The sequence below is a fragment of the Tyto alba genome, unplaced genomic scaffold, assembly GCF_018691265.1.
Source record: "Tyto alba isolate M040663 unplaced genomic scaffold, T.alba_DEE_v4.0 Super-Scaffold_7, whole genome shotgun sequence".
Lineage (NCBI taxonomy): Eukaryota > Metazoa > Chordata > Aves > Strigiformes > Tytonidae > Tyto > Tyto alba.
Genome location: NW_024881328.1, coordinates 12,616,732 through 12,633,189, shown reverse-complemented (window position 1 = coordinate 12,633,189; position 16,458 = coordinate 12,616,732). Strand labels below are relative to the sequence as shown.

Genomic DNA, 16,458 nt, shown 5'->3' with positions numbered 1-16,458 from the left:
GAACCTTAAATATTGCCAGTTTATGCCGCCAGTGTGCAGCTATGAGTGATATGTCAAACTTCTGGTCATAGTGTGAAACACAGAACAAGTCATTTAGATAGAATTTATTAGGCAAATATCAATGGACTCAATTGCATTGATGCTCATTCTAAATAGGATGGGAAGAAGAAGAAAGAATAAGGTCAGGAAGGAAGGAAACTAGGGAATAGATTAGGGGAGAAAAACAATCAGTAAAAAAATTGTACTGTAAAAGTATAAAAATGTCAGGAAATAAATTGTTTATGTCTTGAAACAGTCTTGGATTTAGGTTGAGAAACCCATGTTCAGTCTGTACATGTGCCTGAGCAATCAGTGCTTGCCTTAAGTGGGATTTATTGCATTATGTTTATCTTTTGTACAAGAGTAGCATCCAGATTAGGCACAGCAGAATGACATAGTGAGGAACGATCTCTCTCCCCAAGGCATTACCATTTTAAAAAAACCCGTATGAATAGGAACAAAAACAGATGTAAGAGATTCTAATCCTGCTCCTGTTGAAGTTACCAGAAGTACAGAGATTTGCAGCTCTATAATCAAGAGAAAATCTTAAAAAACCTCAAACAGCAGCAGATCAAAGTTTTGAGAAGACAACAGAAGATACTTGTACACAACACTGAATCATTACAAAATATTTTCATTTACCAGAACTTCCTCTACCAAGTTTTGCCACATAAATGCTGATCCCAGTACTGACTCCACACCTACAGTTGCCTCCACTGAAAGCTGTTAGGCCATTTCATAAAATGTAATCATACAACTAAGTTAGTACTCCTTTGAGGTATGCAAATCCCCAACTTATCAAGTGAAAATTGAAGGATATATGGGGTTAATAACTTGCCTAATGATGGAACAGCATGCTTGAGGCAACTTTTAAGCATTACCACAGTAATTAACTTACAGTTGTGCCAGTTTCCCATGTTAAATGCTGTGAAACCCTTTTTGCTCTGCTCAGGTATGGTGACAGTAAGTTAAATGCAGAAACCTCATTTTCACATGTTACCCCGGCTTTCAGAGACCCCTCCATGCAGAGAGAGCCCATTTCTAGGGACAGAAGCAGACAGAAGGACGCCTGGGAGCAGCTCCAGGAAACCACCTAGCTCCTCCTATGCAAGTGCACCAACATCTACACCGTCCTGCCAGGTGTCTGACCAGCCTTTAAAAAAGCATATCCAAAAGCTATCCCACAACATCCCTTCACTCACATACCCAGAGTTTCTTACCCCTAGAAGTAGGATCCTTTTCCTAATATCCAATCTAAACTGGCTTAGCCTAGAACAAGGACAATGTCTTCTCCACAGTGGCAATGACGAGTGAGAGATCACCCTTCCTTTTTCAAGCACAAACAGGAAGGCTGAGATCCCATCTTCCCATCTGCCTTTTTTTTTTAAGGCCAACACGTATATTTTTTCCCAACTGTCCTTCTGAAAAAATACTGAAATTTGTCACAAAGAACCGGTTTTCTAAAAGCTTTACCATGATCTTCAAATCTCAGGCTCACATCCAAGTTTGGAGGCTTTTCTGTGCACTGTGTAAACTACCAAGAGCCACTGTGTATGCAAGAGGCTGCTGTATGAAATGTGCTGCCCATAGGTCACAGAAACGTTTTTTGAAAACGTGGCATTTGAGTGCAATCATAGTGTGAAACAACTGACACAGCATTTTCTGTGTATAAAAGAAAAAAATAAAAGAAAAGAATAAGACCTTTTCTATTCAGTAATATGTCAAATCTTTACCCAGATGTTTACAAGCTTAGTACACAAGTAAGATCTGTGTTTGGGTGTCCCTCAGTTCAGATAGAAAGCTGACAAGCTAGCTGGAAGCTGTTGCTGACACTGTGTATAATCAACTGATTAAAAAAAATATCTTTACAGTACTCAAAACCCATTCTTTTTTTTCTCCTCAAGAAGTTTATCTTAAACAATTTTCTACATGTGTTCCTCAGCACACCAAAAAAGGCCAGGAAAATATCCCACTGCAGCTTTGGTATTTCCTGACAGTGTAATAGAACTAATTAGCTGCAGAAGGACCTGATTCCAATTTCTTTAAAACTGATAAAAACACTGAATATCTAGAGGCATTAGATTGCAGTAGTTACAGAAAGTTAGAAATAAATTTCATAAGTTGAAGTACAAAACCAGTTACTGTTTCCCTCGACGGTCCCTTGGTTGAGCAGTTTCTGCTCAATCAGGGTCAGGTCCATAGTATGAGGGCTCCAATCCCACATCTATCAAAGCCCAGGTGAATTTGAGAGGCAATTTCAAAATCACAAATTTTGAAGGAACACAAGTCGAGGAACGTGCCCTCAGTGCACCACATAAGACAACTGGCAAGAAGAGGGCACTTAGTGAAAAGTGGTTTTAGCAATTTCTTTAAGTAAAAGAAACAGAAAAAATTGTTTTGTACATTCAGAAAACATTTCAACCAAAATGTTATGAACATCTTCACGATTAACACAGTGCTTTTGCTTTATGGGCATGGAACAGGAGGGTACTTTCTCTTCCTAGGGAAGTGCCACACACACCAAGTTACCCAGAACAGCCGGCTGATGAAACAGGAAATACCTATAATGTAACTTTGCAAGAATTAGCAACATATTAAGCCAAATGAATGTACAGTATTGTAAAATCAAAATCACCATCAGTGCCAGTGGCTCTCATCCTTCTACGTCAAGAAAAGTTATATAGAGGTTAGAGATTTACTACATAGGACATGACTGTAGCAACTCAGAAGCTACTGCCAGCCATGCAATACACAGTGATGCCACAAGGTTAACGGAAAATGGAAAAGCTGATGGGTATGAACAGGCTAGTGAAAATAGGATCTTCCTTTTGCTAAATGTGGGTTTAGCTGTGGTTTGAAGTTAAAAAGATAGTTGAAGAAATTTCTATAAAAAGGCCATTCTGCAGTTACATTGTATCTCTTGTTGAAATCTGCCAATTTCAGCAGTAGTTGTATGGTTTTCAGGCTGACAGCTGGAACCTGATGGGGTGGTCTTCCATGCATCTCTAATAAAAACTTCAGCACTGAAACTTACTTAACAGTTCATCTGTTTCCTCAACAGGAAACAAATCCAGTTCATGCTACCAAAAAACTATTTGCCTCATGCTGGTGAAGGAACATAAATGGCAATGATCTTTTCTTTTAATGAATAAAATAAACACCTTGTCTTTGGGTTCACAGTGTCCAGGTGACCAAGATTCACGTAATACCCTTTTGGAGTTGAACATCATCTAAAAAACTGAAAAGCATATTTCTTTTCCCCTATTCATTCAACATACCATTTTGGTTTTTGTTTGTTTGTTTTTTTTTTTTTAATTATATTCTTGGGTATACGGTAGTCTGCTACTTAAGTGTCAAAAGTAGGGTGAGTAGATAACAAAAACCAGAAGGTTGTAATTGCAAACTGTACTCCTACAAAAATCACTTTTTAATAAGTATTAAATATAATTTTGCTTAAAGAGGGAAGGCAAAAGATTATAATTAAGAATCTAGCTGAGGGCCCTTTTATATAGAGAGTAGAAATTCCTATGAGTTGTCCCAATCAATTTAATGTCAGAAAAGCCACAGATCTCATCTATCCCAGTGTAACAGGTTCGTAAAGTATTTTAGCTCCTTTCAGTTCCTGGAGTGATTTTTTTTCTCTTGTGAAAATACAAGATTAAAAAAGATCAGTGTTTGATGTTGGTATTGTTCAACACTAACAAATGCAATGGGAGGGCTGCTTTTTAGAGCTGAATTAATGCTCAGCAATGCGAAGACAAGAATCCTCGAAGGTCTTTGGCTTTCTAATTGCAGAGCATGTTGGAAAGCTTAGTCCCAAATGAATGATAGGAAGCAGCTAAAAACAGCCTAGGAAGAGGAGGAGCTTGTCAAATGGAACTTTCCCCCCACTCCCTAATCCCACTGCATTATTTTTAAGTAGATCTGTTTTATTAATCATTTTGAGTATGACCAAAACACAGCTCTTTACAGAATTTCTCCCATGTTTAACATGTATGACAATATGCTGCTGTTTAGGATAAGAAATTATAAAACCAATGGTGAAATGTAAATTGAATGTAATTATCCATATCTGAAAGGCTTCTAGAACATCACCTTAGCTCCTGCTGCTACAAAAGTTTCAAGGATTTGTAGTATTCATGAAGATCAAGGGTTTGTTCTATTCTTCATAGTTAAGACAGTTTTATGGCTTCCTGTAGCAGATTTAAGTATTTGTTAACATTACTTCTACTGTGTATTTTACCTTGTAATCTACAAGGATAACCTAGCCATAGAACCAGATAGGTAGACTGCATATACTTCACTGCAAACTCCTCTTGCAGATGAGGTGCCCTACTCTCACTCTTGAATGTTGTCATTTCCCCTTTTCTGTTTTTTCCTAAAACCAGAACTATTTATGGGAAACATGTCTATTTACTCTTTATACATGAAAAAATATAATATTAAGTATGAATTACTACTCGTCCTGCCCTTTTCCCCATGTCATATTGAAACAGGTGGAAAAGTCCATTACCTAATCTTCTTGCAAGTCCAAAGTCAATGAGTTTGATACTTGTACCGGTCTTGTTGACACACATAATATTTTCTGGCTTCAAATCCAAGTGGACGATACCCTGCTTATGGATGTACTGAACTCCTTCTGAAATCTGCTTCATATATTTAATGCACTCTCTCTCTGTCAGTTCAAAGTCTTCATCAATGATTCGTTCAAAGAGTTCTCCTCCAGAAACCCTAAGAACAAAATAAAAAGAAGACTTCTGTAGCATTTCAATTTTGGGAGTAATCAAACTGTTTCCTTTACAGAAATACAGATAGTTCAAGCTTGCAATAGTCACTTCAGGACGCGATCTATGTTTTGTAATAGCACTTTCCATAGACACAAGGATCACATAGGAAGAATCACCTCTTATTGTGGTCTAAATCAATAAATTTTTTTCCATTCTGAATCTCTTTCCCAGGTTAGGACTGTGAAACATTCATACGGTTCTCCCAGGCAGCAGGGATGTAGCTGGATTTACACCCCGCCGTTAGGATTCAGTCACCTACAGCTGGCAGTAAAGTGTGTGCCATGTGCTTGTCACCCCGCTGGCACGTGTTGATAACACCGCTCCAGACCCTGAGTTCATGTTTCTCACTGTTTCCTTCCCTCCTATGGTCCATCAGTACAGAAATGCAGATAACATAACTTAGAAATAAATAGAGCTAAAATACATGGGATAGGTACCAGGAAAAGAGGACAAAACTCCTAGTAGATGAGCAAAAATTTTGGGAGAAGGGAGATAGACAGTGACAAAGAAAGGCTGAAGAAGGAAGAATTCAAATGGTTGGCTAATTGGAATGCAAAGCTCAAAGGGTAAATTACTGACCCAAGCGAGCTCAGAGGGAATTTCCTCCTTAGGTTTGACAGGACAACGACATAACCCACAACTCTTTCAGTGCTGGTATTTTTAGCTAAGCCATCATCACACTCCTTGTAGGTCAATTCCATTTTTATGCTTATTTAAGATGTGAAATAATTGGTCTTTCCAGGGTAGAATTTCCTGGATTGAACTGGTTTTGGAACTCAAGTGGGACATTTGTAACCTGGATTTAATAAAGCAAAATTTATGTTGTGGTTTGTTTTGTTATTGTTTGTTTGGTTTGGTTTGATTTTGTTTTGTTTTGTTTTAATTCTGGGTAGTCACTCAACTGGTTTATCTGCTTACATCCAAAGATGGGAAATACTTGTTTTGTATACAGCGGGTGAATGACCCATACAGAAAGGAGCAAATGTTGAAGAGCAGCTTTGCTTTTATAAATCTGTTCTAAATTAAACTCTCCATGGTCTTTATATGGCTTAATATTTTACAGCATTAATGCTTATTGCCAAATGTAATTGCACATTTCGGTTACAAAAAGAAAACACACAACTGAAAACTGGCCTTGCAATGTTTGCAGGTTGTCAGATAGACGATTATATCCTTCATGTACTAAACTGAAATTGAAACATCTGGAGTTCTGGACACATTTGTTGCTTTGGCTCTAAGATTTCAGAAAATGTATTATTAGAAATGCTGCTGCAGTTTCCTCTGAACATGAAAACAGTAAGAATAGCATCCACTTGACAAACTGAGAGGTTATGTTGGATTATGGCACACCGGTAACATAAAGCCAATAACATGGCTCGAGCTGTTGACTAAACAGCTCTGATAAGTTGGGGGTCTAGTATTTTGTTACTTCAGTAAGACGTTAACCAATATGGAAGTGTTTATGAAAACATCTGCATGCAAAATGTTTATATCTGGAGCACTCTGCAATTCCAAATGATAACCACCATAATACTAAAAAGTACCAGTTGTTTTTTGACTATTTAACACAGATAATGACGACTTATTTTTACTATAAGAGTGCCATACTTTTCAGATTCCTAAAGTGAAAAAATTTCAGAACTCATACCATTGTCTCAAGCACCACTTTTTAGCATATTTGGAAATTAACTGCTATTAATAAGCCTGCATGCTCTTTTTACCCTGGAACCTCTAGATACTCTGGTAACATCATTAGATTAAACTGCAGTTGCATTTATAGAATGTGTATTTTCGCATCTGTATCCTGAACCAAATCCAGTTTATTTTTTGCCAGGTTAGGAAGCCAAATTGAACAAACGCAGGTCAGGTTTGATATATACACAGAGGGAGAAATTGGCTTTCTTCAAACAGTCACAACTAGTTCAGAATCTAAATCTTTCATTCTTTCCTGTATTCTCCTCTTTTTAGTCTTCTCTAGATGAGGTCACAGAGAAAAATATTCCTCTCTATAGAGTCACATAGTACACATTTTAAAAATATTTTATTATAAAGTTTTGGTCATGGAGGAACAGTGAGAAGAATATACCTTGGAGAATAAATCTCCGTTTGAAAAAAGGAGAAAACCTTAGTGACTTGTGCTAATTAAATCACACCAAATAAATGGAGTTTACTGTTGAAATTTTGCCTTAATAATCTTAATTTACAATACAATAATCTTCCTCTGATCTATGTCAAAATGAACTATCTGAAGTATGTAAAAGCTTTAAGGCACTTGGCTCCAAGTGCTGAATGCTGTTCACAACATGCTACTGTTTTTCAGGTATTCTTTTTCCACTGAAGTGCTTATTGTAGAACCAGTACATCGCTATATTTGAAAAGGAAATGCCTGAGATTTGCTCCAACAAATGGTAGATGGGAGGGTTTCCAGGGAAGAGCACATCAAGTGATTGGAATCATTATAGTGTTTGATTTTAAATGAATGATAAAAAATTCTGAATTTATTATAAATATGAAATCAAAGCATATAAAATAGTGGCATGACAAATACTAAAAGGAGAGAGGGTGAAGTTCAAAAAGTTATAAGAAAGATATAGGAATAAAATTAAAATTAAAAATTCAGGATGGATATCGGGAAGAAAAATCCAAAGGTGCTTCGCATGAGTAGCTCCAATTTGAGTGGAGGAGGAGCTGCTAAATTCCCGTCACTGCTAAAATCTGGTTTAAAAGAAGACTGATGGCATGTGAGCTTGATTTATTTGAAATGCACACATTTAGACTCTGATGGGAAAAATGAGAACAGCTGGGACACTAAGAATTTTTGAAGGTATTTCACACAATGTCTTCAAAATGAAAAGAACTAGTAGCTTAATAGCTAAACCCGAAATGATCCCCCAGCGGCTCTCTAGCAATGCAGGTGCGGTTGCCACGCTGGGACTGTGCCTGCTGGGTGACACGTGGCGGTGCAGAAGCTGCCAAGTCATCGCACCCGCAGGTGTCACACAAGCATCTCACTGCCCAGACCGGCTCCAGAGGGGGGACAGACTGCAGCCGCCTGCCCGCGCCCTGCGCTGAGAACCCCTCCGCCTCCAGCGCTCGACAGGGTGAAATGTCCGTGGGGGGGTTCAAAAGCCAGACGAGGTGGCCACCCCAATCTAAATTCACATCCTAATTAGACTGGTAACAAAACTACTTTAGATCTGACTGTACTTTTCTATATTTTTAAAAAGTAAGACCCCTTTGTTGGCAGGGGGAACTAATGGAGCATAAAGCCATATGCTATTCAAAACTCTTTATACATTTCCTTGTTTTCCATTAGGTCTGCCAGCTCCAATTCCAAGCTAAGTAGGGCTCCCTTCCCTTCCCATCACCAGCTTGCTCAACTGCTGAATCTAAAAATAAAAGCACCTTCTTGCACATAAGCACCAAGGTTGTATAATGGAGATCCAGTCTCCGAAATTGCTAGTGCGATAGAAGTTTGCGCATAATATAGACAAGTGCCAAGCAAGCAAAACAGACATGCAGTCTTTTTTGCTTTTAACAATTTATAGCTTATTCAGCACTTCCAGCCCACAGAAAATCCCCAAACCCAAAACACTTCTTGCATCAGACAGCACATGAAGTAGATGTGGCAGTGGAACAGTGACTGATGTAACTTTTCCGGAAAAACATCAGCACAGATCAGGATTGAATTTTCTTTCCAGCTGCTACGGCCACACGTATGGGATTCACACTAAGCAGGTGCGTTACGGATGATCTAAACGTTGGTCACGTTGGTCATGATTGTTTTTGAAGTCTGACCATTACCTTCCATCTCTTGCTGTACAGATTCTTCTCTTAGAATGAATTCTGGTGCATGAACATGCTCTGAACTTTCTTTTCTCTGGAAGTAAATATCTACTATCTTTAAGTACAAAGATACCCTAGTCACAGCCCTGTGAGATGCTTTACAGCATTGCTGTTGTGGTGCTTTGCTGGTGTTTCTCACAGTGGTGTGGCATAAGTAGCTCAAGGCAACAATTTCTGGGAGGTAAAAATGGGTGTTGCTATCTTATTCAGCAAGGACGGGACAGCAACACAGGCTGTCTTCAAATTCAGCTTTACCTAATTGTATAGCTTTGGATGAGGAGTGCAATGACTTTCAAATAAAGGAGAAATTTCCTTCTGCAACTGCTACACCTGGATCATCATGGAGAATCTGACATTAGAGGCAGATCAATTCATGTTTAATTAGTCTTTTGGGGGAAACAGTCAGTGTGACCAATCTTTCTGCATCTACTGATCTAGATTTAGAATATTCACTGTGTTCACCTGTGGAGATTTTTCAGACAGCACTCCCTTATTATAAATAAATGTTTTGCAATCAGAGTATTTAACTTGTTGCAGGAAAAACACATCAGACTAATTCTTTAAGGTCTCTTAAAAATATAACAACTGGATATAGCACTCGATGAAAACTGAAGTGTTCCAAATAGCTCTTGGGTACTATTAATTTGTCTGGGTGAGTTTTCCATGGAAATTCAACAGATTTGTAGCCTGTAGCTTAGATGTTTTAATTCTCAAGCATATCTTTCTCTCCTACTATGTTATTCACCAACGTTCAATTCTCTGCAAGAGACAACTGATCAGTGTTTAAGTGAAATTTGACACAAGCTTCTTCAGTACATGTTTAGAACTGCCTAAAGAAAAAAATATTTTTTTCCTCCTTAAACATGTATTTTGTTCTAAATGCAAGCCCAAATTGCAGCTAACTTTTTTCCTCTCCCCTCCCAAGTTGGCAATAAAAGAGCGAGCTGCAGAAAAACACCACATGTACTTGATTAAAAAACAAACAAAGTAGACAATAAAGACTAACACATCTTCACTGATTTTTAAGAGATACAACACAGATTCACTTATGCAGTTTAAACAAATTGGATAAATAACTGGAAAAACTTGCAAGATGTGAAAACCATCTAGGCCCTGCAAGATGCTGAACCTTTTGACAGTCCCATGTCTTGGTAAATTGCTACTTTTGTACGCACAATTATTTTCAACCTTATTGGCTTTGTTAGTGTGATATGTTTTATACTTACATTTCCAAGACCATAACGATGTTGGCTTTTTCTTCAAAGGCATCTACACACTGGACAAGTTTCGGATGATGTAGACAGTTCATGATGCTGATTTCATCCCTTATATTTTCTTTTTCCTTAGCAGAATATGCTTTGAAAAATTTTCCTGCCCAAACTTTTCCAGTCTTCTTTTCAACAAGCCTAAAGACTTGTCCAAATTTCCCCCTGAAAATATATAACTATTTCCATAAAATGTTTTTGCAATATATGGGCCACCATGAATAGCAACATTTGACTAAATATTCCACTCTAATCTGAAATTAAAAAGTCTTCATAGCAAGTACTGTTCTGTACTGATTTTGTGCAGAGTAATCTGCAAGAACTTTTCCATGAATACCACATTTAGAGATACCCCACTATTCCAATTATCAAATTTTATGTAAGAGCATTCAGAAAATGGACTCCTACCAGTCTTTAATTCATGTGACTCGAGTTTTCCTGCACACAGTTTTCTATAGGTCGTACACCTCTGAAGAGGCAGCAGATAGGAGATATCTCAGGTATCAGATATAGGGTATAGGTGAAATCAGAATCGGAATGCTAGAGGCTTCAGTACTACCATTTCACATTGCTGTATATGTACAATTATACCTCTGCAATACACTTGTCAAGATTTGTTAATGGCAGCACAGAGGATGCCCTGGCCTTCAGCACCACCCGCAGCACAAATTGCTGAAAGATTATCATGGCATGCAATTCACATAACCACGAGTTTGAGCACTGAGAAACACAGCCAGGCTAATCACTGACCTTCACTGAGCAATACTATTAATGCTCTTGGGATTATGACTGCTGTGAACAGAGATGCTAGCCCGTGGGCAGGATAATCTTATTACCACTAATGGATATAATGGAAATGCAAGTACACGATGTGTACCTTTTTTTCAGCTAGCTTTTAGAACACTGAACAGCGAATGAATCCTCTAGCTTTATCCATTTGTGGGCTCCATTTTCCTTGCCAGAATACATGTAGTGCCTATTATCAATTAATAGGAATAAAGGATCTTTATGGAGTGGAGGCCAACATATATTAAAATCTATTTTTACTGCAACAGAGGAGCCCAGCTGGAATGTTGAAAGTGCAAGACACCATCAAAGAATGAATGCATGTGATCTTTATAATTGACTGGTAGCCCTGAAAACTCCATGTCTTCAAAAGCACAATATAGTACTTACGATCCCAGTCTTTCTTCAATATTATAGACATCTGAAACTTTTTGTTCAGTGTTGATAGTAACCGTCCGATAGTTGACATCTGTTTCTTTCCCTTCTACAAATAAGTATTGAGGACCATTATTAAAACCTCCATAGAACACAAATTAAAAACACAGATTTGCATTTGTCCTGATTAAAATACAAACTTCTTACCATCATCAGATAGCTCCACTTCATCCTCTTTAAGTTCTATGAGGAAAACAGACAGGAACAACTTATTGTATAGGATATGGTACTTACATAAGATAGTCAAATTATTCACAGTAACATGGTAACTGGTAGACTCTATGGCTAAGCAGCAAAAAGCAGTCAGGAAGTTTGTGCATTAACTTCATAATTAAAATCACTTCACCACTTTTACATAACTATTGACTACACAATCACAATCTGGTCACCATTTCTTAATAAATCAACTTTATGTGTTTTGCAGTGCTTCTCTATTATACCTGTCTAATAGAAACATCAGCATATCGAATCAGTTCAAAGTAATCTAATAAATAGCATTAGGAGTGCCTTAGTGAAAAGGGAAATAAATTAAAAATATTGAAATCAATAACAACACTTCTGGTTCAATGACAAATAATGTTCTGGCTTTTCTGTGTATTTTTTGGATTGCAAAGCCAAAAGTAAATCAAGTTTGTACATGAAAAGATTTCCTGCAAAGCATCCAGACAAATTTTTCAGACTTGAGATGACTAGAAAATTTGGATAGCAGTACACTTACATGAGCATGGCTGAAGTTTGAAATTATTGAGGTCCAAAAGGAGCCTCAATTCTGCAGGCATACTCTAAGGCAGGAAGAGATGTTGGCAAGCCCAGTGACATGAGGCAGAGTAAAAGCTGACCTCTCAATTTTAATTTTTAATTCTCATGTGCATGAACTTTCAGTAGCACTCATTTTGTGTTGTTCCCTATGTTGCCTGCAAGTATTAGGGGAAAGGGGTTGTAACTGAAATGTTGTTATGTATTACTTACACTGCTTGGGCTTGCTCCTTACACCTGTGGCTATAACCACTCATTTGAAAAACTGCAAAGGCAGTTGCACAGTGACGTGTACAATTCCTCCTTTAGCTGCTGAAGCTGCACTGAAACAATGATGCAGTAATCTGGATACTGTTCGGTGCTTTAAAGTATAGAGTTATTTGGAGTGGATGAGAAGAAAACAACAGAAAAAAAGGGCGTAGGGCAAGCAGATAGCTGGTCTGATGCATGGGCATCACCTTTTCACAGCTGACACATAATGCTGCATCTGTATTCTGGTAGCAAAGCCAATCAAGTAGATATAATCTGTTACTAAAGCCCTCCTCTCTTTTTTTTTCTTTTTCCCTGGATTTGCAACCCTTGTATGCCCCAGCACAGAGTAGCTGGTTTGCAGCAATTTACCAGAAGAGCAAGGAGGGAAGCGAGCCTTCCCCGCTCAGGGGTAGCTGTCCTCAGATCTTCCTCAGCTAGAAACCACACCGGCATAAAGCACACCACACTTTCCTCCCCTTTTAAGGGCTGCACAAGGGAGCTGATCCCAACCACGCTGCCAGTAGTTCATGTCTGCCAAATCCTGATTAGACAAAGAAGTCAGTTCCCGGTTCTGCAGTGACACGATACTGAAGCCATGAACTAGAAGCATTTTTGTCCACCCGTGGAAGCCTAAATTAGATAAGTGGAACATATCTGAGCTTGGTAAGTGCTGAGTAGCTGTGCTAAAACCTTTCTCGGAAGTGAGTCAACAGTACCAAATTTTCCTCGAACATGGCAATGCCTACTTTAATCTGTTGTGACTTACAACCTTATTTTAGTAGCTGTTTTCTTTAAATGCACAGAGAAAAGTTAGCTATGCCTTTGTCCACTAAGATTATATTGTGATTGCTGATATGCACTGGCTAACTCAGTATGAAAATGAGTAATCGGTCTTTCTGGCAGCAACGGAAAATCCCTAGTTACTCAGCCAAGTGATTACATAGATGGCAGCTTGAAGTCCTGACTTTGAGAGTTGCTGAACACATGCACTTTCCACTGGCTTGAATTAAAGCACCAGTTACATTCACACACTTGAAAAATCATGCTTTATGTGACTTGCCCTTTCTCCACACTAGCTGCAGTATCAAGAATTGAAATCAGCCCTGTCACTGAGAGCACCAAGAAAACCCACTCTCCTGCAAACAGTACATTTTCTTTTCACTCAAAACAATTTTTTTTGTTGTTTTTTTTATATGTATCACAATGATTCATACACTTTCTAGCCTTTTTGTATTAAATCTACGTAAGAAAACTCTTCAGTCTTAAAAAGAAAAGTAGCTTGCTTGCTTTGGTCTGGTACAAGTAGTGCTTGCTCTAGGAAAAACAAATGTAGGGAAGAGTCACGTCCCCAACTACTGAAGGTGTTCGTCCTGCAACTAAAGAAAGAGGGCATTCAAACACAGGGAATTTTATTATGAAGAGCCAATACCGTCTAGCTTCCTTTCAATTTATTACTACTCCTAATGTTATTTTCCCCCCTTTGAAGAGAAGCTGCATCTTGATTTAGATCAGGTTTTAAATCTTTAAAATAGAGGAAAGTAATCTCTCAGAATGCATCCAATTTAGCACTTGAAGAGAAATATGATTTACTTTTGTTTGGAAGTGTCTGTTGAGAGGCTTACACAGTTGAGTGATGTTGTACCACTTTGCTATCATTTTGTCTTGCTGTGGCAATAAAAGATAACATCACAAGGATTATGTGAGACACTTAGAACTCCAGAGCCCTTCATACATAAGTAAGGAGGGAGAGATATAACACACAGTGTACTCCTCAAAGACAGGAAAAATCACAAAATACATTATTCCTGGTCTGGGATTTTTGGTGTGGTATGACTATCAAAATGGTCCTTGCACAGTTCGTAGATGTGGGTGTGCACAAAAATATGCATTCAATATCTGTTTTTTTAAAAAATAATGCTGATTTTTGTGTCTTTAAAATTTTGATAGCAGTTTCAGAGTAATTTATAAAATGCTCCAGCTCTTCCCATTAGTCCTTTGAGAAGAACTTAAGCAAAAAATAAGAGGCAAAAGATACTGAAAAATATTTTTACAAGTTCATACAACTATAAGCAAAAACCCTAAAAAATATTTTTAGCACCCATAATGCTGCAAAAGCAACATGCTAAGTAGGATAGCCTTGAATTCACAAGATTGGTGTACTAAGGGCAACAGGACTAAGGTGCTCTACCACTCTGGGATTTAAAGCATGGGAACTACAGGTAGGTATGAGAGGCTAATTCAGTTTCTGCTGCATATTCAGTGTTTGCCTAGCAGCAAACACATTTACTTTTTCCAAAAGCAAATTTGGGATAGTGCTTATGGCTTGTTTTTCGTGGTGTGTCCAGTATAAACTGTATTGAATCCATCCATATGTTTCAGGTAAGCCATCAAACATCATTTTCCAACTGGGCACAGTCTAAATGCGTAACTAATGTGTGAAAGGTTTCATGTCCCATTACCTGTGCACTGAACTACAGAAATCTGTCAGCCAGCACTCACACTGCAAGCCAGAAGTCAAATTACTAGTTGCTTTCACAGGGCAGGGTTTTGGGATCCCTGATGCCAAGTTTCCGTGCTGGATGCATGCAAAAATAAGCTCAGACACCCACATGAAGTCTGCAAAGGGACTTCAACAAACTTACAGCCAGCGTAAGCATTCATCGCACAGAGGCACATACGAAGGAGCGTGTACAGCTGCCTGACCTCACTGGGGAACTGTTAATATATCGTTTAATTGAATTTAGATTTTTTTTTTTTTTTTTTCCTCTTAAAAACTAACCTTCTTGTTTCTCTCCAACTTTCACCAGCCCGGATTCCTGACTGGGCTCGCTGATGCCATACACGTTAGCAGCTCGCACACGGAATTTGTACTCCCGGTCAGCCTGCAGGTCCTGCACATTGAAAGAGGTGCTGCGGCAGGTAGTGAGATCTGTCCATTTGTTATCCACTGAGTTCCAGATTTCCACAGTGTAGGACTGCACTGCGCTTCCACCATCATAAGAGGAGCCGTACCACGAGAGAGTGAGGGAGGAACTCCGTATGTCTGATGCACAAGGTGTTCCGGCAGGCGGGTCGGGTTTATCTGCAAAAACGTATGTGAAGCAGATTAGATGAAATTGTGAGGATGAGGTAGGACTTCCGTTAGGGAATTACTGGCCCTAGCTAACAGCCTTTTTCTTTCCATGCCATTGCTCTGCTTCAGAGGTTTGCACTACAGGGAGAAGGAACAATTGCAGCACAGACAGACATTAGCTAAAATAGATATCATTCCCACATGGGCCTCAGCATGGGTTGTTCAGTTCCCTAGGCATCTTGCTAAGCCATGCAGAAGCCTAACACCCTCCACAGCTATCATTACAGAAACTTTGGAGAATAAAAGCAGTCACAGCTATGCCTGCAAGTGCTGAAATGAGATCTCCCATGATAGTGCAAACCACAGTAGTGCAAACCACTCCTTGGTGAACCCAAGGAGGTTTACCCCTGAAACAGTCACCACAGCTATGACACTCTTTCTCCAGCTCCCTTCATCTGCTTCCATACTTCAGGGCCACCACTAACCTTACACAGCCTCAGAATGAGCCACTCATCCAACTATACCTGGGTAGCAGAGATACTAAAACCAGTTTGTTGGCACAGAAACAGAGATATTGAAGGGTGACAGCTTTGCTAACAATTAAGTGAACAACTTTGCCTGTGTGCAGTTTTTGGAAACCTAGTGCAATTCTTGGTAAAAAGGAATTAAATTTAAGAATTCATCATTTAAATATTGAGATTTTTTAAATTTCATGTGCATTTTGGAAATTGTCAGGGAGGTAGAAGATAGAAACTTCTGGTTTTCCTCAGTTAGAGGCCTGCTCCCACAGTCCTTATTTGCATGAATAGAGCCAGTGTCACCAGAACCTGGTGTGTAGATGAGCAGCCAACTATGCAAACAACCAATACAATACAAAAACCTTTCAGTTATATAACTTTTTCAAACTGAAGTTTAATGATTACATAGTTATTGAAATGAATGTTTTCCTGAGACAGAAAAACATTGACTTTTTTAAAAAATTACTGATTAAGAAAACAGTTATGGAAGTTAAGTACTTCAAAAGACTTTAAAGGGAACAAATATCTTCCTTGGGAATAATCCTCTCAGAAGTAATCTAGCAAAACCTACAAAATAATGATGATGTTGATCTGGATGAACTAGTGGCCAAAGGTTGAATGAGAAATCAAAGGATGGCCTAAAATGACAGAAGATTAAAAGAAAAAGATAGAAAGTGTGAGATGCTACAAACAGTGGTTAC

The 16,458-nt window shown here is 38.5% G+C and overlaps 1 protein-coding gene across 8 annotated transcripts in view; it reads right to left on the bottom strand.

Moving 5' to 3' along the window:
* Positions 1 to 16,458, bottom strand: part of MYLK (myosin light chain kinase) — a 218,262-nt gene that overhangs the window by 16,683 nt on the left and 185,121 nt on the right. For all 8 annotated transcript variants that reach the window (XM_033003371.2, XM_033003368.2, XM_033003369.2 and 5 more), the window contains 5 exons: positions 14,946 to 15,248; positions 11,306 to 11,341; positions 11,114 to 11,207; positions 9,899 to 10,102; positions 4,553 to 4,770 (listed from right to left, as the gene is read on the bottom strand). In XM_033003371.2, coding sequence (XP_032859262.2) covers positions 4,553 to 4,770; positions 9,899 to 10,102; positions 11,114 to 11,207; positions 11,306 to 11,341; positions 14,946 to 15,248 — 855 coding nt within the window. The remainder of the gene's footprint in view (positions 1 to 4,552; positions 4,771 to 9,898; positions 10,103 to 11,113; positions 11,208 to 11,305; positions 11,342 to 14,945; positions 15,249 to 16,458) is intronic.